Below are 25746 nucleotides of genomic sequence, written 5' to 3'. Positions count from 1 at the left end.
AGTATAAATAGAGAGGAGGGGCTCACCCCCCCCCCCATTTTGCCTCTCTTGGAATTTCTAAGCCCTCTCTAGTTCTTTTTCTCTCCTCCCTTTGTTTCTTCTATCTTCCTCCTTGCTTGTGGTTTTCCTATTGTGCAACCAAGAGGAGAACCTATGTAAGTGGGTTGAGTGAGTAGATCATCTCGACACAACCACTCTACGAAGTGGATGGCCGGTTCGATTGAGAAGTTTGCCTTTTACTTATCGAAAGAGGTGTTTTACACAAAAAAGGTAGGGGGTTCTATTCTCTAGACGTAAATTGAAACTCATCGACACAAGTTATTATGATTTTTAATAGGAACAAACCCTATACCAAACCCCCCATGTGTGGTATTGGTGTGGGGTTTGTCGAAAAATTCAATAGAGAGGGTTTTCAGAAGAAAACCTCTCTCAAAAATCATTTTTATCAAAATCAGATTTTTGAATCTAAATTAAGATATTATAAAAAGAAAGTGCTTTCGTAAAATATAAATTTAATTAATGAAAGGGGGTTGATTCAGATTTTCCCAAGAAGGAATCGATTTCACCCTCTAAATGGTTGAAATTCTGAAATTAAAAACCGAACAAAATTAGGTAATGCTTGTTATGGATTTTGTCATAAACAAAAATCATAAATTCTTGGAATTCATGTAATGTTTATTGATTTCTTGCAAAATTTTTACTTAGAAATCATAGTTTAATGTTCAAGTACATGTGTTATGGTGCTTAGTATGTTTTGCTTTTTTTTCATGAAAAAATACATATCTTTGTGTTTATTAATGCAAAAATACCAAAACTATTTATGAGAAAATAGGATTCAGAGAGATGGATCGATTTTCTGACCTAACAACTATGAAAATGAGATTCGTCTATGATAGGTTATTTAAAATTCATGTGATGTTATTTTTGAAGTTATTTGTGATGTGTTCATGTGAAAAAAATGAAAATATGAATTCGGTTGGTCTGTTTTGGCCCACCCGAATGCGTATTGCCCATTAATACGTATTTTTAGCCTCACACCTGATCGATAAATCATTTGTATCTGTCTCATCCATCAAATTTTTTATGAATAGCTTATTGCATTGGAAAGCTAACAAAATTTTACGTCTGTAAAATTTTGAGCTCTGTTCTCGAACTGAGCATTGAACCATGACAGTCAAAACAAAAAAATATAAGCATGCACCAAACTAGTTATATCTCCCTTATTTAGAAGAATTTTTATGAATGGTTTGTTGCATCAGAAAGATGAATGAATTATCTATAATCTGTAAAAATTTCAGCTTCGTTCGATGAATGTATATTTTTTCTGTGGCCTCTAAAACAATTAGACAAAATTGAGTTTTTATAAATCCTAAACCGGTTCAAGACCTGGTTAACCTGTACTTATGATTTCTATGTGTTTTTGTGTGTGCTTTTGCAAATGAACATCATATTGTATATGAACTATTAAGGTCATTTTTCTATAGGGAACTAAGTGCCAAATATATGGCACAAATTGGATGATGTGCTAAGGCACTAGCTTGCTGGCGTGGCCTCTCGCTAGTGAATGGGATGAATAGAGTTTGCTTTAAATCGAATACAATTGTTAATGCCTTATGCACACTATTTTAATATGTATGACATGTACATGATGATGTGAATAATTGAATGCATTTAGATGTAAAAGAATTCAATGTTTTATGCTGCATATATGTCTATGTTTGAAATGAAAGACATCATGCACATTGATACTAAATCGTGTGTTACAAGTATGCATCCATGGGCTCTGAAGATGCCAAGTCCATAAAATAGGATTCTTATGTGGGTGTTGCATGTTAACTTAAAAATTTAAACATGTAACACTAAAAGATCAATACTTACAAAGAGTAGGTATATGGTACTAGTGTGGCTTCGTGGGTATCATAATTGAGCACAGAAAATTGCTCCTCCCCAGCCACAAAGATATGGCAACCCTCTACATTTGACTTAAGCGTGGAGGCATAGAATCTCATGAGTAAAGTCTGATGCATTGAAATGGTAGTGTGGGAGCTTCTCTCGCTCTTGGCGCTCCTCACTCGGCACTAGTGAATGATGCTCGGTCAGGCCAAGGCTACCCTGTTTGAAATACCACCTACGTCATGGCCCTAACCCAAGACCACTGCCTGTGTTTATACCCATAGGGATAAGAACTGTAATATAATTTGATTGCACATTAGATAGGCATGACATGAATCATATAAGAAAGAAAATATAATTAAAGATAATAAATGACTAATGCATACAGTCAACTCCTATAATGGTAAGTGCATACAGTTTTAACTGTTCATGCATCTTTAATTGTTTGTAGTTAAGTGTACGATTGAATAAAATATATTTCATGAATGTATGCTTGAATGACATATTAGAGATTTATGCATGTTAATTCTAATGTATTTAGTTTTATTTGAATGTGTGAAAGATAGAAGTAATTCTTGTCTACTTGTTTTAATTTATATGTTTTGAATAGCTCTACCCTACTCAGACTTAATTGCCTAACCCTATTGAATTTGATTGTTTTCAGGTAGCAAATGAGTTCACATGCGATGGTGGGAGGTTGCACCATGGACTTAGCCAAGTCTTTCTTATCCCTTCAATTATTTTGGATTATGGGTATTTTATAATGATAAAGATCTGATTAATTTTTGAATTTAAAGGATTGTTATTATTAAATTTCAATGTAATGGATATTTATTCAATTATGGATGCTTAGATTTTTAAATTTAATGCATGCATGGAAACTGATGTATCAGTGAAGTAACACATCAAGTTTTTGTCTCATTTGAATTTCTGCTACAATTTTATAAAATCGTTTAAAAAAAATCTACACGATTTTTGTGATACAAAATTTAGGGTGCTACACATTCATGGTTGAATGTATTGTCTATGCATTTTGGTTAATGTGTTATCATTTTTTAAACACATTCATCTTTAAAAACCTTGCTTGTGCATTATACATCATATGTTACCATTTTCAAAACCCATTCATGGTTCAAAACAAGATTTATACATAAATATCATTTTTAAATCCCATTTATGGTTCAAAAACTTAATTTATAAGTCATGGTTTTTACACTCATTCGTTTATGATCTTTGAAAATTAGTTTGTTTTCAAATAAGTTTTCAATCATAATGTGAAGTAAAACATTTTTAAAAAATATGGTTTATATCTGAAGCAAGGACTCACCTTGCTGGCTAGACCGGCCTGGACCATGCCATGGTTTAGACCTGGACTAGACTGACCTGACTAAGTTTAAACTGTGCCACGATTCAGACTGAGTCTCAATTAAAATATATCCATGTTCGCTATCGTGAGGTGGGTGGTTGAGTTTCCTACTGAGACTTGTTGTTTGTCTCAACCCTGCTTACTTTACCTTTTTTAGGTACCCATGGGTAGGCATGCTTTGGTAGCGATAGATGCAATAGACTTGAGTATATCTAGAGCTAGATCATAGACCTTTCTATTCTTGGGGCTCTATATGTTTTTGGATTATCACATATAGTAATTCAATTATAAATTTTATAAAGGAATATTTATAGTTCACCCAATTTTTTTATAAACTGAACTGGGGAATCAATGGATGTGCTTGTTTTGAATCACTCTATTCAATATATTTCTTTTTTATTTGAATTTCTTTCATAATATTTTCAAAGAAACTTTAAAATAGTTTTCTTTCACTATGTACTCAACTTAAAAAAGAACTAGCTTAATTTTGGGTTGTCACAAACCTGGTATTAAAGCAGAGTTCCCAGAAAACTCCCAAATTTGATCTAGAAGTTGGAGATCCACATCTTGCTAATGACCTGATCCTATTAGTGTGGGTAGTGGATCGGTGTAGTAACACTTTGCATGGATACTTGATTCAATGTTGCTATGATTGGTTGTTTGCTTTATGTATTTATAGTGCAACCTATAGTCATTATAGTGATTGAGTTGTGCCTTTTCATTTCTAGATGTTAGGGTATCCCGTGAACTTGATGAGCCACATGGATTTCATCTTGAAAGCCCTTGCCACCCTTACCAGATAGTTCATACTCGTCGCAGACATCGCAGGATGTTATGTATATGCAGTTCATGGATTTCGATCCATTTCGTTTACGAAAAAATTAGACCCAGAGTGGGACGAGTTTTGGATCCAAGAGATCAAAGACATGTTCAAGATTTTGGGAGTACTTGATGACAAGAAGATCCTTTTTGGGTCGTACAGACTGGTCAAGGATGCAATGAGGTGGTAAAAGACCACTAAGGAGATCCATTTTAGTGGAGTTGCCACCATACCTTGGGAGAAGTTCATATATGCCTTCCTAGAGACTTACTTCCCTAATTTTGTTAGGGATAAGAAGGCCTAAGAGTTTTTTGAGTTGAAACAAGGTAGCTCTACCCTATTAGAGTATACAAGCCATTTTTTAACATCTCAAGTGATATTGCCCTAATACATTCCCAACAGAGAAGGCTCAACCACTGAAGTTCACCCATGGGCTTTGTGATAGACTTCACAACAAGGTCTTCATGAGGCAACCTCATGTGACAAACATCATCGACAAGGACTGAAGATCCTCCAAGAAAAGTTAGAGCAAAGTTGAGCCACTACCATCGTTGCCAGGATCGAAGAAGGATTCCCAAAAATCTTTTAAGAAACCATTCCAGAAGAACCATCATAAGAAGAACTACAAGCCAACCCCATACCACAAGCAGCATCAGTTTTGGGGTAGACAATAGCAATAACAATAGAGACAATTTGTTGGGAGATGCCACAAATGTCAATGAAACCATGCAAGACACCCGTGTCCTAGGAAGACATATGTGTGTCTGTATTGTGGCCAGAAGGGCGAGTACATCAGGTTTTGTTTGCAGAGGTTGGTGGCATTGCAATCTTTACAACAACAACCATTGCTACAACAGATTTAGCTTTAGTAGACTCCCCAATAGCAGTCCCAGGCAGCCCAGCAACAAAAGAGAACTGCGAGCTGTGTATACACAATTATAGCAAATAAGGCAAGCTCGAGTCATCCGGTTATCAAAGGTACTTTGAGCATCACTGACTTTTCTACTCGTGTGTTGTTTGATTTTGATGCGATACATTTTTTTGTGTCAAAAGCATTTGCTTAATTGTTGGACACTCCAATAGTTGAGATGGATAGTCGTGTGGTGATAGCCACACTGTTAGGAGCAAAGACCTATTAAGTGTTATATCTGTCGAGAGTTGCAGTTTCGATAGAAGATCAAGTGTTTTCGGTGAACCTTATCCTTCTTGAAATAATTGGCTTTGTGAATACTTTGTTAGTTTAGAGTGTCATGGGCATAGGGTCCTGTTGGAGAGACCTGGTCAGCCCATAATGGAGTTTTGCGTAATTTGACCTTTCAGTGATGGGAGAGTGATCTCTTTATTGAAATCTTCAAGGTTTGTGCATTGCAGAGGTCGAATGTTCTCTGCTAGCGTGGTTGCCTTGAACCACGAGAAAACATCGATCTACAATGTGGACATTATTTGTGAGTTCAATGACGTGTTTCCCAGAGACTTACCCGGTTTACTGCCACCTAGAGACATGGAGTTTTCTATCGATTTGATGCTTGGTACAACCTTTGTATCTAAAGCACCATGTCATATGACACCAGCAGAATGAGCAAAGTTGAAAAAGCAGTTGGACTAATTATTAGAGCAAGGTTTCATCTGGCTAAGTGTTTCACCGTGGGGAGCTTTTGTTCCATTCGTTAAAAAGAAGAATGAATCTTTGCAGTTGTGCATCAATTATAGGATGCTCAATCAAGTGATGATTAAGAACGAATACCCATTGCCAAGTATAGAGGATTTGTTCGAGCAACTCAAGACTGCTAAGTTGTTCTCGAAGATAGACTTGAGAACATGATATCATCAGTTGAGGACCAAAGTTGAGAATGTGCCAAAAATAACATTTTATACTCGATATGGGCATTATAAGTTCTTAGTGATGTTGATCGGGTTGACGATTGCTCCTGCAATTTTTATGGATTTGATAAATCGTGTCTTTTGTCAGTACCTGGATCAATTTGTGATCATATTTATTGATGATATTTTGGTATATTCTGATGTTGTGAAGCAACACCGAGTTCATCTTCGTATCGTATTGGAGATGTTGCGAGAATATATGATTTATACTAAGCTCTAATAGTATGAGTTTTGGCTTGATCGAGTGATGTTTTTGGGTCACATTATTTTTGGCAATGGTATAGAGGTTGATCAGCAAAAGTTGAAGCAATGATGGCTTGGGAACCACTGAAGAGTCACAAAAGCTCGTAGCTTCTTAGGTTTAGCAGATTGCTATAGACGATTCATTCAGGACTTCGCCAGAATAGCAGCCCCTATGACATAACTATTGAGAAAGGGAACCAAGTGTGTGTGGACTTTGTAGTGTGAAGAGAGTTTTAGGATACTTAGAGAAGCTAACTTCAGCCCCAATATTAGCCTTACCCAATGGTTTAGGAGGTTTCGTTGTCTATAGCAATTCTTTGGTTTTTAGCTTGGGTTGTGTGTTAATGCAATATGGTAGGGTGATTTCTTATGCCTCGAGACAATTGAAGATCCATAAGCGTAATTACCCGATCCATGTTTTAGAGTTAGTTGTAGTTGATTTTGCATTAAAGTTGTGGGGGCATTATCTGTATGGTGAGACTTTAAAGGTTTTCTGACCACAAGAGTCTCAAGTATATGTTTTTGCAAAAAGAGCTAAATTTAAGGAAGAGGAGATGGCTAGAGTTTCTAAAGAATTATGATTTCTCTATATTGTACCATCTAGGAAGTGCCAATACAGTTGCATATGTGTTTAGCATAAAGGCTTCAATTTCTAACTTGATCAGCCATGATTGGGATATTTTGCAGAGTTTCATAGATTGGCAATTTGTGGAGAGTTTAGATCATATCTTGTGCTCAAATCTAGTTGCTAGGCCAAATATTTTTTGCAGAATTGCTCTTGCCCATAAAATGAGTCCTAATTATGAAAATTTTGTGGTAGAGGCCAGTAAGGTTGATTCTCATTATTCATGTAGCAATGATGATATTCATTTTATGCAGAGATTATGGGTTTCTAATGGTCCTACCTTGAGAGAAGAGATTTTGGCAAAGGCCCATAGATCAAGGTACTCCATTCATCTCAGAAGTACTAAGATGTTTAAGGATATTTAGAAAAAAATTGGTGGAACAGTATGAGGAAGGAAGTAATCGACTTCGTTGCAAGATGTCTCAACTGCCAACAAGTGAAGATAGAGCATCAAAGTCTAGGTGATCTTTTGCAATGATTGGAGATTCTAAAGACCACAACCTATAATATCAGATTGTGATCCTCGCTTCACTTCATGATTTTGGAAGTAGTTCCAGAGTGCGCTTGGTACAAAGTTAAAGTTTAGTACAACGTTTCATCCTCAGAAAGAGGGTCAGTATGAGTAAGAGGTTTTATACGAGAGATCTTCTCAATCCCCAAATTGTTGGAGTGAAGTTGGTGAGCGAGCCCCAGTGTCAGCAAAATTATTCAACATTACTTTGATCTGGTGAAGATGATTCGTTAAAAGTTGTTGATAGCTCAGAGCAGACATAAGAGTTATGCTAACAAGAGTAACAAAGATTTGGTTTTTGAGGAAGGAGATCACATTTTCTTAAGGATCTCTCCCACTCAGAGACTTTTTTTCTTTAGAAGGAAGGGCAAGTTGAGCCCTAGGTATGTTGGACCCTTCAAGGTTTTGTAAAGGATTGGTGTTTTAGCTTATCGAGCGACATTACCGCCATACTTCACACCAATTCATGATGTTTTTCACATCTCAATATTGAGGAAATACGTAAGTGATCTATCTGATGTGATTAAGTTTGAGGAAGTTGAGGTGTGAGAGGACTTGATAGTGGAAACGAGCCTTATAGAGATTATGAACTGACGAGATAAGATCTTAAAGAACAAGGTGATTTCACTCATCAATGTAAGATGGTAGCACCAAGGCATTGAAGAATGCACCTGAGAGCCAGAAGCCAATATGCGTAACAGATACCTTTTATTGTTTGCTTAAATTTTGAGGATAATTTTTTTTAGTGGGGTGAAATATAAAATCTGATATTTTTTATTTATTTTTATATTATCTGAATAATGGAAAATTTGAGGCATTTTTCATGGCTTTCTTATGTATGGTTGCATTCTTACCCATTTTTTGAGAAGAACATTTTTTATTTCATTCAAATTAGAGTTAAAACAAGTTCAAAGCATGCTCAATAAGTTTTTGGGGGCATTGTGGGTATTTTGAGAGAGTTTTGGGGGTATTTTGTCATGAAGGTCATAGTTGTCCAACTCAAGGTTGACCCAACATGGTCAACTATGAGAATGCCATATCCGACACTTTTTAGTTTGATCAGATGGCATTTTAGTGATTTATTTTATTAAGAGAGGATAGAAATGGATCCAAAGGACACATTTGGGATTTGTTTGGCATGCAAGGGCAAAATCATCCTGGCAGGGACTGGGTTGCCACCTATTCCAGCCAACCTCAGTAGGTCAAACGCTGCCAGAGTTAGCTGGACCCAACCAGGTGGCAAGTCCCTTTGGGAGTTGGTTCCAACTTAGTTGGACCAACTAGGTTTGAACCTAGTAGGCCAACTAAGTGGGTCAACCCCTCCCTAGTTAGGTAATAGTTGGATCTTACTTGGATCCTGGATTCAAACTTGGGCCGCATGGGCCCAGATCCGATTCTCATTTTAAAACCCACTTTTTTCCCCTTATTCTCTCCATATTCTCACGATTTTACCCCTTTCTCACCCTCTCTTCTTGTCTTCTTCTTCCCCCTTCCCTCCACCATGGTGGACACTGGTGGTGCACCACCACTATTGTTGCCTCCTTCTTTATCTTCTCCTCTTCACCAACTGTGGAGGACAGCTGCAGAGCTGAGCCGCCTCTCTCCCTGTATAGACTTGGAAATTTTTTTGTTATTGCATATCACTATGTAGCCCTGTATGTGTTTGAAAAAAAATTGTAAAGGTATAACACTATGCTGCCCTGTATGTATTTGAATTTTTTTTGTGTAATGGTATATCCTATGCTGCCATGTATGAGTTGAAAATTTTCTTTCTGTTATTTTATGTCATGTTGCCCTATTGAGTTTTAAAAAAAATCTGACACAGTATATCACTATGCTACCCTGTTTAAGTTTGAAATTTTTTAATTAAATATGAAACAAGTTACATATGCTAGAAGGTACGTAGTGAACTAAAGTTATAATAACTGTAATTTTAAATTATAGGTTTTACATCCTATCCCCTTAAAAGAAATTTCGTCCTTGAAATTTTTACTCGTTTACAAACAATTCGGGCTACTTCTCTTGCATACTCACTTTATGTTCTCACACGCACTCCTCAGTATTGTGGTACTGCCAAAGTACTTTGACAAAATATGTGATTCTGTTCTTTCCTATCAACAATCAAAATCGACCTCTCGATAACAAACAGGTCCTCCCAAATATCCATATCCTTGTACTAAATGATATAAGAAGGGTCATGAACATATTTCCTCAATATGGACATGTGAAACACATCATTAATTTGTGAGTACTGAAGTGGTAACTCCACGTGATAAGCTGCTTTGCCAATCCTCTCTAAAGTCATAAAGGGACCAACATATCTCAAACTAAGTTTACCTTTTTTTTTTCAAAATGAAACATACTTTTAAAAGGAGAGATCTTAATACACACAAAGTCGTTTACCTTGAAAGTAAGCTCTCTATGATAATGATTTGCATAGCTCTTCTGAGGACTTTGTGCTTTGCGCAAATGATCCAGAATGATCTGGACCTGAACAATGCAGTGCTAAACTGCTATAGGTGACTCTACGCTATGACTGCTAATATTGTTCTAATAAATAGACAATCTACATGGCCTCTCATAGAGTGCCTCATATGGTGCTATGACAATGCTCGCATGATAACTATTGTTATATGTGAACTCTATGAGAATCACATGACTATCACAAATGCCTCTCTAATCCAAGGTGCAAGCTCGAAGCATATACTCGAGGGTCTAAATAGTCCTCTCAAACTGACCATCCATTTGAGAGTGAAAAGTCATTATGAATTTCAACTTTGTACCCAAGGCCTGTTAAAATTGTCCCTAAAATCATGAAGTAAAATGAGTGTCACAATTGAATATGATCGAGATATGTATGTTGTGTAAATGAACCACTCCCTTTATATAAAGGTCTGCAAGACTCTCGGGGGTTTAAGTAACTTGGATAGGTAAAAAATGTGCTGACTTGGTCAATCCATCCATGATTACCGAGATGACATCATGTTGATGACGAGTCTTGGGTAACCCCACAATAAAATCCATAGTGTTTGCCTCCCATTTTCACTACAGAATCTCAATAGGCTGCAATAGATGACACTTAGAAACATAAACTGCATCTTTTTTTATGTCATTTCACAAATACCTCTATTGAATGTCTTTAAACACCCTGGTACTATCAGGACGGATAGTATAGAAGTTTATGCTTCAACTTGGGATCATTAAATACCCAAATGCAGTCCTTCATACGAATACCTCCATACCTCCATCCTCTCTAAGGTGGAAAGAGGTGTCACTTACTTAAGTAAGGCCTTCAACTTCTCAAACTAAGGGTCCTTCTGTTGCACTGCAATGATCCTGACAAAGATATCAGGTTGCACGACTAGATTAACTATCTTGATCGTGCCTTGGCCCACATCAAAGGGCCTCTACACGATAAAATACTCTAGCATTTTTCATCCTTCACTAAGGCAACTAGATAAAATACTACTAGACTTTCTGCTGAGCGCATCAACTACAACATTAGCCTTACTCGAATGATAGGATAAAAAAAAGTCATAATCCTTAATGAATTTCAACCATCTACGTTGTCGCATATTCAACTCTTTCTGAGAAAACAAGTACTTCAAACTCTTATGATTCGTGAACACCTCAAACTGCTCACCATACAAATAACGTCACCATATCTTCAATGTGAATACTACAACGACTAACTCGAGATCATGGGTTGGGTAGTTGCGCTCATGGACTTTCAACTGACATGATGCGTAAGCTATAACCTTACCATGTTGCATTAAAACTCACCCAAACCCGTGACTAAAGAATTTGAATAGACCATAAAACCATTATTGATGGATGACAAAGACAAAACTGGGGTTGATGTGAGCTTCTGCTTAAGCATCTGGAATCTCTCCTCACACTTATCTAACCACTCAAACTTAACTCCTTTCCTCAGAAGCATCATCATATGAAAAGAAATATGAGAGAAGTCTTGAATAAATCAATGATAATAACCGACCAAACCAAGAAAAATCCTAATATCATAAATGTTTTGCGGTTACTTCCAATCTAACATTGCCTCAACCTTTGCAGGATCTATAGCCATGCCCTTTGCCAAAATCACATGGCCAAGAAAAGAGACTTCCTTCAGTCAAAACTCGCACTTGGAAAACTTATCTTAGAGTTGGTGTTCCCTAAGAATCTCTAATACAATATGCAAATGCTCTTAATGTTGACTTTCGTTCTCTGAATAGATCAAGATATCATCGATAAAGACAATTATGAAAGAGTCCAAGAATGGCTGAAAAATATTATTCATCATATCCATGAACACAATTGGGGCATTTAAAAGTCCAAATGGCATTGCCATGAACTCATAGTGCTCATAACGTGTTTAAAAAGCAATCTTGGATATGTCTTCTTCTTTAATTCATAACTAATGATACCCAGATCTCAAATCAATTTTCAAAAAGACCTTGAAAGATCACCAGTAAAACAAGTATCACAATAAAGGTAATGAAAGAATACATATCAAGTAAAAGATACAAACACAACAGTCTAAAGTGAAACATTACCTTAGCATTCTGCAACTGATCTAATAAATCTTCAATGTGAAGCAAATAATACTTATTCTTAATGGTAACTTGGTTAAGCATACAATAATCGATGCATAACCTCATCGATCAATCTTTCTTTTTTATGAAGAGAACAAGCGCTCCCTACGGTGATATTCTTGGTCAAATAAATAAGCGTTCTCTAAGATCTTGGAGTTTTTTTGTAGACTGAAGCAGTCCCCGACAAAAGTTCAATGTCAAACTCTATTGCTTAAAATGGCGAAAGTCTCAATAACTCATCCGAAAACACATCTGGGTAGTCTCACACTACCACAAGTTCCTCCAAAGATGAGACCTTTGACTCTTCTGAAGTAAAACTCATGAAGAATGTTATATCTCCTCTGCTCACATACTTTTGAGCCTTAAGAGATGAAACAACACAATGTCCCTGGAAAGGTCTAGACATACGATACAAAATTTTAGGACAATCAGATCATGATAAGACAACTTTTCCCTCTCAGCATAGGATTATAGCATAATGCTCATACAATAAATCTATGTCGATGATGACATCAAACTCGATTAACTCGAGCAATACAAGACTGACAGGTAAATTTTTCTCATCCAACTTGACATACATGTTAGTCATATAATAAGCACAGATACAGTTATTGCCTACAAGATTGCTAACATCTTGCACATGTTTTAGAGATTCTACATACAATTATAACTGACAAGCAAATTGAGTAGAGATAAAAGAGTGAGTAGCACCACTATCGAATAATACCAAATGACCCACAACCAAAATAGTACCTTAGATCAAGTCATTGTCCTGGTGGACACTCCTAGAAGTTATGTAAACTTAGCTCGCTGCCTTTTATTCTCCCTGTTGCTGAGGCTGCTTGCCCTTCGCTTTCTGCTCGCCTGTTCTCCTCCCATCATTTTGTTTTTTAAAACAAGACTGAACAAAATGGCCACCCTTGCTATAATAATGACAAGTGATAGACATGACATGACAAGGCTTGCTGTCATGGACACGAGTACACCTCGTATAATGCTCCTCCTCACTCGTCTGTCGATTGGGCTCCTGTTTTCCCTCTGAACCCATGAATGGCTTCTTGGCAGTCTGGGTGAATTTCTTTCCATGAAACTTCCTCTTTTGTTGCCCCCTCTAGACTGCTACCCAAAAGACTTCCATTGGACCTTCACATTAGAAGCTCAATCCTCCTCTAGAATTGTGGCCACTTTCATGGCCTTTAGGAGGGTCTTAGGTCCTCGAATCAGAACCTTGATTCAAAGTGTAGGCTTCAAACCCCATATGAATTGTATCACTCTCTCATCCTCGATAACATAGACATTAGGACATAATTGCTCAAGTTCTCTAAACTTGGTGATATAATCAGGTAGAGACATGGCTCCCTATAGGAGCTTTAGAAATTTCTGCATCTTTTTGGCCTTCTCATGGTTTAAAATGCAGGCCTCAAAAAATACATCAATGAACTGAGCCCATGAAATAGCCTGACTCCCAAACTTCACCAGGTGGACTGTCTCCCACCAATGCAGGGCCTTCTCCTTCAATTGATAGGTGAAAAAATCTACCTTACAATCCACATGAACACGAAGCACCCTAAAGATATGCTTTATCTCCTTGACCCAGTTCTCAACCTTGATCGGGTCAACCTTGCCCTTGAATGCAGAGAGATCCATATCTATGAAATTTTGTATACTCAATATCTTCCTATGCATTCTGATAATGCTTTATCATATTCTGCAAGTTAACCCCTATGGCTTCCATTACAATCGACTGTCTCTGCACCACCCCAACCACTGTGGCCAAGGTATATAGGAGATCATTTACTCTCTCTACCCACGACATCTAGACATGAGAAGTAACAACACACAAGCAATTTATGAGTCCTAACATATTTCTCAGTTCAATCACGCAATATCATATATCACACGTGTTTCATATTTAATATCCAAACATTTAGCATGAGTGCACATATATATTATTAATATAATATATATTATCCACGAAGGCAATCTTGCTTTTATCTCATGGTCACTATTATTCTTGCATTGATACCAATTGTAACATCACTAAAAAATCCAACCTTTTAATTTTTTTTTCAAAACCCAAAATTTTGAGAAAATTTAGATTTTTTTAGTTGTTATAAAGTTTAACATGACTCTCAAAAGTAATGTGTCAATGAGTTCATCTAGGGCCATATTCCAACCATTCTAAATATTAGACGACCCTCCAGAGCGCAAACACGATCGTATATTAGCCTCTTAGTATCATATACAGTACAGAACCATCCGTAGACTCAAACCGATTGAGGTTATTACTCTAGGAGAAATCACATATAAAATTATGAAAGATGAAATTTATTTAAGGGTTAAGACAGATGAGGAGTTACATAAAAGTTAAGATTTGCAATCATATTTTAATTATTGCATAAAAGGAAAGACATCATTCATAAGTTTATCTCATTTTAAAATATTTATAAGTTATCGAAATGGTAATGATCTAGAACAAAAGTTTAATGTTTACATGTTCGAGAAAGAAATAAAGACTGTATCTCCCAAGGGATCATAATGGGTAATAGTGTTTCTCAACCCATCCTTCGCTCTAATCTTCAAGGATGATATTTGTAATGTGGTAAGGCATTAACAACGTACCTGTAGAAAACCCAAAACCAAACTTGAAGAATACAAATTAAGTTTGTAATGGCACAATCAAAGTGTGATTCTCATCATTTATAACAAGGGTTAAGGGAATCCACATCATAGCAATCATTCACATTTCATACATTCATGACATTCATTCATTCCCATGACATTCATTTGTTCATTTTCATGGCATTAAGTCATTCATTCAATTCATGACATTAATTTATTCATTTCTATGACATTCATTCGTCCATTCCCATGGCATTCAGTCATTCATTAAAATAATAACATTTATTTACATAAATGAATAATTATGAAGTAATTAGCATATAATTGCATAAAGTAAATAGGTCAAATCCCATTGACCATGTTCAGCGTGAAACACACACATGCTTTTCAAACAAGTAAGGATATATGAGTCCCTCTCAAAACATAACATATGCACTTATAAAGTTGCATATGGCAAACATGTCAAAATTTTATTTGACTATTCCAGCATACTTTATACGTGCATATTTTTCAAGTAAATAAGACATACAAGTCTATAAAAAATGAAGGCATTCATATTCTTTTCTCAAATGAGCATAAACATGTCCATCTCATGACTATGATGTGCATTCTTACATTTATGTAAACATTAGGTCCGTTCTTAGGATCATATATGTACTTTTGCATTTTTGTTATATAGAAAATATGTCCTTTCTCTCGACCTTTCTCATGTGTCTCACATACACATGCACCTCACATGCATATTTATCAAGTTCGTGACTTGAATTCTCAGGTCAATCACATGACTCTATACATATCTTTTTTATAAGCATGTATGCTCATATGCAATAAATATTTAAACATTAGAAATTCTATATGTGTACTTTTATATGTTTATGCACATGATAATTATGATTCCACAAATCTAATGCATTATTTATGTTGATTATTTTAAATCCATCTGGTATAATAGAGGGTATAGCCACCCAAAAACAACCATATGAGTAATTATTATTTTATATATATATTTTTTCCTCCTATGGCTTAACTGGATCTATTTCAGGCGATTAACCCTGTAATGTAGTGATTGGGAGATGAACACAAAGTCTTTGTACTGGCCTATGCCCACATAAGTTGTTCAAGCTAAAAACAAAGGGAACGTCCTCCCTCACCCTGTATAGTTTTTTGCTCTACCTTGTGAATCCTCAAGTAGGTATGTCCCTATAACCTATATTGAGTGAGAGGCACACATAATCCTCCAACATCATAATACCGTACAAGGTATATACTGTCTTTTTCTCTCTAAGGAAGACATGAGATCGGGACAAACCTAGTCATCTCTTTGAAATCGGGACGAACCCAACCATCTCTGAGATATCGGTTTCACTGGCGCCTTATTTGGACCCGTGGTCCCAGGGTTATCTTTTATTAAAGTTATAGGTCATATTTCAGTACCATTATCTCACAGGATATAACTCTCTCATGCCCTTATGCATGATTCATGTCATATTTAATTCATGTCATCCTGCATGATACATGACTCATTCAAATATGCTTTGATGCATGATATATGCCATGATTCATTCATGCCCCTATGCATGAATTATTCAATTCAAATTCATATGCATGATACATTCATTGTATACATGGCAAGCTTCACATGCAAACATTTTGCACAATCATTTAATTCAGCCATGTATTCATATCAATCATGCAACATTCATTTCAATCATGCATATGCAAACATTTACTTGCAAAAGCACTTCATATTTCGCTTTCTAAAATCATATCAAGCATGATCTTCTGAACCTCAACAAAAGAACATTTTTATTCTCATACGTTTAAATCATGCTTCACATGATCTACGAACTGCATTTCAAGGTTTATACGATGCTTTTACTTCACACATACTCACCACGGATAGTTTAAACGATTTCATAAAAATTGCATTCATTTTCTTTTCTTTTAATACGCATTGACTTAATAGTCACTTTGCAATACTTAGCATTAAGTATCATATTTTTGCAGTATCTTCATGAAAACTCATGTACATGTACGGTTCAAGCATTTAAGCATTCTATATATATTAAAGATTAAATTAACACGCACATCTATGCACTAGCAATTGCTAACATGATCCACTGAAAGTTACGATGTGTGTATTAACATAGTTAACTATGCACATTCACGCTTTCTCTCATGCATTTTTTATGACACATTTGACATAATCAAAATCATGATGTGAAAGTGTCTAAAATTACTTAAAAACTAATTTATAAATACACATAATTCACTTTTAACATCTGATTTTGATCTCTCTCGGGCATTTTACCGAACACTTAGTGTGTGACACAATTCCTAAGGTAAAACTAAAATTTTAGAATTACTAACATGCAAAACATATTTAATTATATTAAATAATTAATTCTAATTATATGCTCATATTGCTAATTAATCAAGAATCAACATAATTCAGGTGTTAGACATATCAAAACCAAACTACGCTAACATGATACTACGCTATATGATTAGACTGACATAATGCTAAAAAAATACTCAATTGTGACCAAACAAACAAGACAACATTCAACAAGTTTAGTTAAGGGATCCTATCTTCGTAGATCCAGAATATAAGCATGGCGAAACCTGAAAGACCAAGGGGTTTCACGAAATCTATAACGAATTGCCTCTTTGGCAATTCATCGAACGCTTAGTGTGCGCGTGCAATACCAATAAGAAATAGTAATATGTGTTCAGATGGGGTGCTCCTCAGCTGTCAGAGGGTGCTATAGGGCTTCATGCAAAATGAGGTGTCAAAAATTAGATCCGCACCAAAATCGACCTACAATAGAGATTAAGTATGGCGATTTCTCAAGAAATTGAGCCAAACAAAACCAGAAGCAGAAATGATTGGGAATGATGGCTGGTTTTACATAGCTGAACACCCTCCACAGTCTGCATGCACCCCAAGATGTCCCCGACTTAGCATTGATTCCAAGGAGTTCAATTCCCAAGGTAGAATCAGGTTCTTTTAGGGAAAATCAGTCCAAAAGAGGTGAGAATCAAACAAGAAGATGAAGGAAACAAAATCTAAGCTACTGTTGCTAACGAAGATGGTGTCAATATGCTAGGACATGATCCTCAAGGCTGAAAATGGGCACAAATATCCAAAAATGCCTATTTAGGATAATTGGCTAAGGAAAAATCTCCTAAAAAGAGAGAAAACCAAGGGGAAGAAGAAAGAGATGAATAAAAAGAACCTACCTATGCATTAATGTGGTTGTGGATGGTGCAAATCCCAAGGAAACATGATGGACATGGTTTCCAAAGCAGTAAGCTAGAGGAAAGGAAGAAGAGAGAAGGTGTTTCTCTCAAAAACTAAAGGAGAAAAAAAAGGAAATGGGGGTGTTAACCTCTATGGAGTGAAAAAAGAGGAAAAGGGGTTGGGGTGCCCTAGTGGGCCCCATATGACCATTTTTTAACCTCTCTTGTAAGCCTATTCAAACTGGGCACAAATCGGATCCGGTTTGGATCCATTTCGACACAAACCCATAAATTGGGTTATGTGTTGAAATAAATACAAAAAATAAAACAAATGATCCCATATCTTATATATATTATTTCTAGATTAAAAATCAAATAATTTAATTCTCTTTAGTTATTAAAATCCAATAAAAATCCAATTTTGGATCGACACAATTGGGGATCAAAACTAAATCTTAGATTTTTGCTAAAACAAAATAAACTATTCTCACTCTAAATAGTCTATTGTTTTAGTACTTCTTAAATTAATAATTATATTTGATTAAAATATTATACTTAAATTATTTATAACCAAAATACCCTTTTAATAGAATTTCTTTTATATATTCCTTAAATATGTCTAGTTAAGCTTCAAATACTTTGAAAACACCTTGATAGGTTATAGACACACTAATAGTTTTAATTATAAATTAAATATTTTTAATAGTTATTTGTCTAAAATAATTTTAAAAATACCCATTATGCCCTTGCTGGCTAGAAATGAGTAAATAAACATGTAATATATCAATAAATAAAATTTAAAAGTTGAAAACACATTTCTAACTTGAGGATAAAGATGATTTCTTTATTTATTTATAGTCCTAAAAAATTACAGGTTTTATACTATACTTTGTAGCAACAAAGTATGATCCACATTCATTTATTCTATTTTGTATATTATGATTAGTTATTGATAACCAAATATTAATGTTGTGCAGAATAACCTGCACTCTGTGGAAATTGAAAGTGATAAAACATGTTCTTCACAAGAAGGCTCATCGATGTTGCAACGAGACATCTTTGCCAAAGTCCTTGGGGAGTGGTTTGAACATGTGAGAGAGATGGGTGCATTTACCATTCCATCCAAAGCCAAAACTCATGTTTTAGAGCTATCCTCTTAGCTGAAAAAGATGCAGTCGAAGCTCCAATAATTAAAAGAACAACTAGAGTGAAAGAAAGAAGACCAGGAACAAGAGAAAAAAGACACAGAGTGAGACATAGAAGAAATTAAGAAGTTCAGAGAGCAAATGCAGACTTTCATAGATTCTCTCAGACATAACCCCCCATCTTCAATCTCTCTTATTTTCTTGTAGACAAGACGGTTGGATGTATATTTGTTAGATAAATATGTCATAGTTTTTTATGTCTTGTTATGTTTTAAGGACATGTGTCTGTTTATAGTTTTTTTTTTGTTTGGCTTGTATTAAATCTTTTTTATAGTTAGTGTGAAATTGATTACATATACTGTTTTTAAATATATATAGATTGATATATATATATATATATATATTTATTTATTGAATTGAAGTTGATATCTTCTTGAATGTGAAAAGATGTGTTGTTAATGTTATCTTTATGCTTTTCCAGATTCTCATGTAAGTATAGAAAACAGTGAAATCATTATCGAGCCTTCAATCGTAATGTGATTAAAATATTTGTAAGTTATCAGACTGAATTCTTATACTGCTATCATGATCATTAACATTGTCATAATTGAATTGTCAGATTGAATGTTTGAGGGGGTTGAAGAAGATGAATATTTGAATGTATTTTTGAAGTGTATGCTTATATTTGAATGTATGTTTGAAGTTGAATGTTTAAGGAGGTTGGATAAATGTATGTTTATATTTGAATGAATGTATGTTTAAAGTGTATATTTAAATTGTATTTCCTGTTTTGTTTAATGTAATGTAAAAAAATTCAAAACTAATATAAAAATTTATTTTTGCAGATTTAAGGCTTATAACTGCGACATTTCTGTGTCATCGTTATAGGCCTTAACATTATGTTGCCGTTATAACTTATAACAACGACATAATTGTAATTGTCATTGTCATAGCCTAAAATGATGACTTCTCACCGTTATAGACTATAACAGTGAGTTAATTATCCGCGTTACATGATATAACAATGACACAAAAATGTCGCCATTATAAATAAGTTGTAGTTATAGGGTGGGTCACCGCTAGTGGTGTTCCCAGTTCTGACGAGATTCATTGATGGTGTTGGGTCACACATTAACAATGACCTATAAATATTGTCGTTATTACTCAATTAAAAAAAAATATCGGCTATTATCTGTTACCATTCTAGACCTATAACGCCGATAAATAGGCCAATATCAACAAGAAATGTCACTGCTGTTGACCCTCATCCTTGTAGTGTCAACCTAACCAACCTATCTTGCTAATTATAAACAAGCATAACTCAACCTAGATCATTAAAAAATCCTACATTGTAAACATGAACTGGATTTGGCATGGCTCTAATTACTATTGGCTTGACCAAGACTTTGCTTGAGAACTACCTCTTGGGGGTGAACAAGTGGATTCCATGATGGTCATGAATTTAACAAATCCTAAGGGTTGATTTGGGAGCACTCTTTACAATCCACTAGGGATTCCTAACTTGCACAACAATGTTACTGGGATGCAGTTTCTACCCTAAAAAATGAACTGATAAGGTTATTATCAGGTCATTGGTGTTACCATTAAGAGTGTCACTAGTGCAGCATTTGGTAATTACCACTTCACCTTAGTGGTAGGCTGGTAGCTAAAATGAGGAATTGAAACCATCAAAGGTCATACCAGTTGTTTATTTTTTCTAGCTCTCAAACAGTTTTGGAAGTGGAGGTTCCATACTTTTGACTCTAGTGACCTCCAACATTTAGCAACTTTTTGAAAGCTAACAATTGATCGAACAAATTGTGGGGAAGGTTTGGTCAATAAAAGGCCCAACCACCAAGTCATCCCAGCTCAACTAGCCAAATAAAAGTTTACATTTGTCACAATTTCAGCTTTTGCTACCTTCAATATTGTGCATGCATCAGATACAATGCCTCTAACTAAGAAAAAGTGGAAAACTAACAAAGTATGAGAGTGAGAATTTGAATTCTATTCGTGTGAATCCTCTCCACTTCTAGAGGAGTAAAGCATGTTTATAAACTCTGTATTTTTTTCACTGCAATTTTTGTGAGTTACCAAAAGCGAGCTAGATGTTGAAAAATTTAAGAAAGGAAAACAAGTGTAATCCTCTATGAGTTCAGATTTCAAAATAGCATTATCAAATATATCCTGCTTATGTACAATCTTGTTGTCTTGGAAACCAAAATCCTTGTCTTCTTAAGTTTATAAAAACTCTTCATTCTCGCCTTGTTGTTTGTCAGATTTTTTATTCTAAAGTTTTTCTTATTTTTTGTCCTTTTTGCTTTTGTTTGACTCGCAAGTTTGTGCTAAAGGTCACTTGGTCCTGCGAAGCGGTCAGACTCTCTTAAAGCCCAAGCCTAGTTGTATCCTAGAGACTCCCTAACACAAATCCTGGTTTGCATCTTCAGAGATCTTGAAGTGGGGTGATTGAAGTTCCAAAGATAGTGATCTTAAGACAATATTTTAAAGCTTGGGATCTCATATTTACAAAATCTTATTTTTTTGGCCACCATTCCCCAACACATCCATCTCAACATTTCTCGAGATGAGTGAACATTTTTCGAGATGAGTGTAAGCACCACACTCATCTCAAGAAATGCCAAGATGGATGGCTCTCAAACAAGTCTCTGCTGCATATTATGTGAAAACTGCCAAAGCCACATAACCTCTGACAAAAAAAATCACTAGTTTTAATTATATCATCTATTTGATATTCACAACCATACACGAAGTAAAAAGATTCCCTTACATGAAAAGTGTTCATCTAGATGCCATTACAATTCTCACTAATTTTCAACTTTATTTTTTCCTACATGGCCCATCTTTCTTTGCTTCAAAAGCGTGCTTCTATTAATCTTGTAGTCCACGTTATGTCCTTCAAGATACTTAAGCTCCCTCAAATGACATTAAGAGAATTTTTATGTTCTTGGTCAATGAGACACGTTGGTTGGCTCACCTAACCAAGGAGAGCAATCTGAAGTCTTAAAGCTCAAAGAGGAGGCATACAATGCATTAAAACCATATGGTATTATTTTATGCCCTTTTTTTCCGTATAGTCAAGGTGGAGATGGGATTTGAACTTGAGACCCTTATTAGTGCCATATACATTCCAAAATTTCTTGGTTTTGAAGCGTTTATTCGTAAGTATGTCTTGCTCCCAAAATCAAGAAAATTTTAAACCTTTTGACATTCCTGACAGAAGTAACAATCTAGGTAATCTAGAAGATTCTCTATTTTTATTTCTCAAAAAAGAAAATTCTCTAATTTAGAACGCTTTCATAAATTAGCGTCCAAACATCATAGAGATATTCCTTTTCCCGTTCATTTCCCTACTTATCTTTTGCAAGCAGAACACAAAGGAATTGTTTCAATAAAAAATTCGAATGCCCCCCCCCCCTCCCCCCTAATTGGCAAAAATGGATTTCTTTTTTTTCACCATTTGTGTGGTTATCTTTTCAAATAATTCAGATCTGGCTCTCGTCCTTGATTATTACAAGTGATAATCCAACGGTGGGGAGTTGAAGGGGGCCTGACTAAGAAAGAGTCAAGGGGAGCAGGGAGAGCCAGCTAGCTCTAGTGTTTGAGTGGTTCCTTAACCGCAACTACTGCTTAGATTCTTTTGTAACATGAGAAAGTGAAACTCACGATTGTGATTTGCACTTGAGAATGCTCTTTCCTTGAAATGGGCTGGGTTGGGTCGGGTCGGGTTGGGTCGGGTCCGGCCGTTGCTGAACCTTAATTTTTTTGATATTTACACAGAGAAACCACTCCCAAGATCAGAGATCTAGTCGCGTTGGTTCTGCCTTTCGTGCTTACGATTGTTGTCTTAGCAGCATAAAACTCTGTGACTTAGCAGCGTAAAACTTGGTGGGCTTACCTTACCCCTTGTCCCCATAAAGTTGTTAAGCTTGAGCTTGTGCAAAAGGTGCGGCCATTAGATTTGAACCTAGACCACCCGCCTAGCAGCCTAAGCTACAACCCATTACCCCAAACCCCTTTGGGGGCTCATTGCCTAACCTTATTTGACATCATGAAACATGGGCCGATCCGGTGCTTGTCTATCATACTAGCCGTAAGATTTTCGAGATCAATGGCCACAGCAGAGGGCACATACAGTAACAATAGGTCTGTCTCACATGCATTTCCAGCTTTCTCTCTAGACTTTAGAGCCGAAAAGTAAATGATCCAAAGGTTGAAGCAAAGTAGCGAATATAAGTCTTTTCTCTCTCTCTCTCTCTCTCATCGTTTCTTTGCACATCATATGAAGAAGAATTCTTTATAACCAATCACTACCCTCTATTTTCCTTCTTCCCTGAACTTCCAATGTTTCCCTTCTCTCTTCCCTCTGTAGGTCTCTCCCCCATTCAACGATTCCAATAGGAACCGTTCATACCCATTATCAGTAGAGGGTGCGTCTACCCAAGAGAAAGATGGGTTCTTCCTCGAGCACACGGAGGAGAAACGATCAAGTCCCCCCTCGTCCATTCCCTCGTCCAATCTCCACCTCTTCTCCTCCAATTGCCCTCTTGCCACCACCACCGCCGCCTCCGCTGCCTCCACCACCATCACCTCCTCCTCCACCACCACGTAATCGCGATGGGGTTTATTCGTCTCCACCACTTCCCCCACCGCCCTTACCTGCTTGTGCCTTTCCCCCCAATACCCCTTATGTGCCGCACTACCCGCCCAATTACCTCCATTACTCTCATTATTCACGCTATTCCGGTGGTTATACTCTTCCAAGTCCGGCAGCTGGGCAATCGAGCCACCCTTACTATGTGAACCCGCGAGGTGGGTGTCCGTATGCTCAGCCAATTCCTTCTTACCCTGTTCCGCCTCCGCGCCCGCCAACCCCTTATGTGGATCACAATAAGGCAACAACAATCAGGAATGATATCAATTTGAGGAAGGAAACGATCCGGTTGGAAGTGGATGAGCAGAATCCTGATCACTACTTGGTCACGTTCACTTTTGACTCCACCGTTGATGGAAGGTACTTTTGCTCTGCTCTTCTTTATAGTTCTTCGATAGAAGTTCTGTCAGTGTTGCTCCTTCTGTGTTGTTGAATAAGGTGACTAGAACCAACTGTTTAATGGGTATATGTACATTTTTATATTTGATTTTAGAAATTTGGTGTTTTAACTTGCCTTGCCGTTCACCATGTCTGTTGCCACTTCAATGTAGGCGATGATTTAAGTTTTGTGGATTATTGGTGCATGTTGGGGTATATTGTATTTGTTGTGGAGATTTGACAAATTCATGCTTATCCAAAACTAGTTCATTGCCATTTATGTGCTTTCATTTTTGTGTAGCTATTGCTTTTAGCTACTTCTTCTAGTATGTGGTAAATGTTATACTTGCTCTGCATTGCAAACTTTTAATTGCCATGGATTTGCAAGTATGACACATGCTTCCATTCTGATTTTGATTAAGCAGTCAAGTAGTCATTACTTTTTTTTTAAATTTTGTTGATGGTGAGCAAACGATATAGCCATGCTAACCATAAACCATTAGTATATGCTATTTGAAACATTGCATCATAATTGAACTAGTTCATAACCTCATGAGGTTTGCTTGGTTATTGCCAAAAACGGAAATGTTGGAAGTTTGAGGGTTTTATTTGTAGATTAAGTTGTAATGCAAGAGTAAAAAAGACACTTAGGTAATGTGGAGGCACATCTATTTTCTCACCTTAGTTCCCTGCACTTTTGGATACTATGTTATTTTTTTCTTCGATTTTGTAAAATCAACTTTACATATGCCCAAAGAATCCTACATTCACATCCCAAAATCAAGTGTATGTTACTCTGTGGATCTTGCAGTTGTTCACATTTTTAGCATGTTTTATACTAGGATTGGAAGGAGATGCCATCTCCCTCTAGATGAAGTGATTGAAATGCAAGGAAACCAAAGGAAAAGAGAAATAAAAAGTTTGTGTATGCGATTTTCGGAGATGGAGTTGCTTGTCAACCTTTGTAATCATGAATTGAGAGAGAATCGAGGATTTTGAATGGAAGAAACTCAAACAAAGATTATATTATTTCATAGTTTAACAACTCTTGTGGATTATGAATTGTTTGCTATTTCTTTAATAACTTCTAATCTATAAGTGTATTAGCATAAGAACTCGAAGAGTCCAATATTTTTATGTATTGTCACCACCTTGTGTCAGGATTGGGTAATTTGCGCACATGCTGCCTCGTTGGATGTGGTAGCCGTTTCGCAGGCTCCCTCTCCAGAATCGAACCCTAGTTATCTGTCACCCAACACTACCATGGTAGACCACTATCCTACCATCGAAAGTTGATAGGGTAGAAATTTGAATGATGAGTCGCCGGCACGAAGGCCATGCGATCCGTCAAGTTATCATGAATCACCAAAATATCGGGCATAGCCCGCATTGACCTTTTATCTAATAAATGTGGCCCTTCTAGAAGTCGGGCTTTGATGCACATAATTTAAATTGTGAAGTAAAAAGAGAAGTCTAGCTAGTATGCTATCATATCATGCAACCCACACCTAGAAATCAACTGGATGATATTAGTTTATGTTGCTCACCTTGGTGATATTTGATGGAGCATCCCTTTATTGTGCTCTTTTGTACCCTATTCTCAATGGTACTTGTTGTCTCTTGCCTTGATCTCTGCAACATCCTCATAGACTAGTAGTGGCAACAAGTGATGATTAACAGATCAAACTAGACCTCCATCCTCAATTATGTTGGCTTACGTTAAGGCCTTGGGTTAAAATATGGACTCAATTAAGT

The 25746-nt window shown here is 36.2% G+C and overlaps 1 protein-coding gene across 1 annotated transcript in view; it reads left to right on the top strand.

The window, feature by feature from the left end:
• Nucleotides 1-23205: 23205 nt before the first annotated feature.
• Nucleotides 23206-25746, top strand: part of LUL4 (RING/U-box superfamily protein) — a 33792-nt gene continuing 31251 nt past the window's right edge. Inside the window, exon 1 of the mRNA XM_089999941.1 lies at nt 23206-23973. Coding sequence (XP_089856067.1) covers nt 23411-23973 — 563 coding nt within the window. The 5' untranslated portion in view covers nt 23206-23410. The remainder of the gene's footprint in view (nt 23974-25746) is intronic.

This window comes from Nuphar pumila, chromosome 1 (genome assembly GCF_984573655.1).
Source record: "Nuphar pumila chromosome 1, dmNupPumi1.hap1.1, whole genome shotgun sequence".
Lineage (NCBI taxonomy): Eukaryota > Viridiplantae > Streptophyta > Magnoliopsida > Nymphaeales > Nymphaeaceae > Nuphar > Nuphar pumila.
This window is presented reverse-complemented; position numbering and strand designations above follow the sequence as displayed.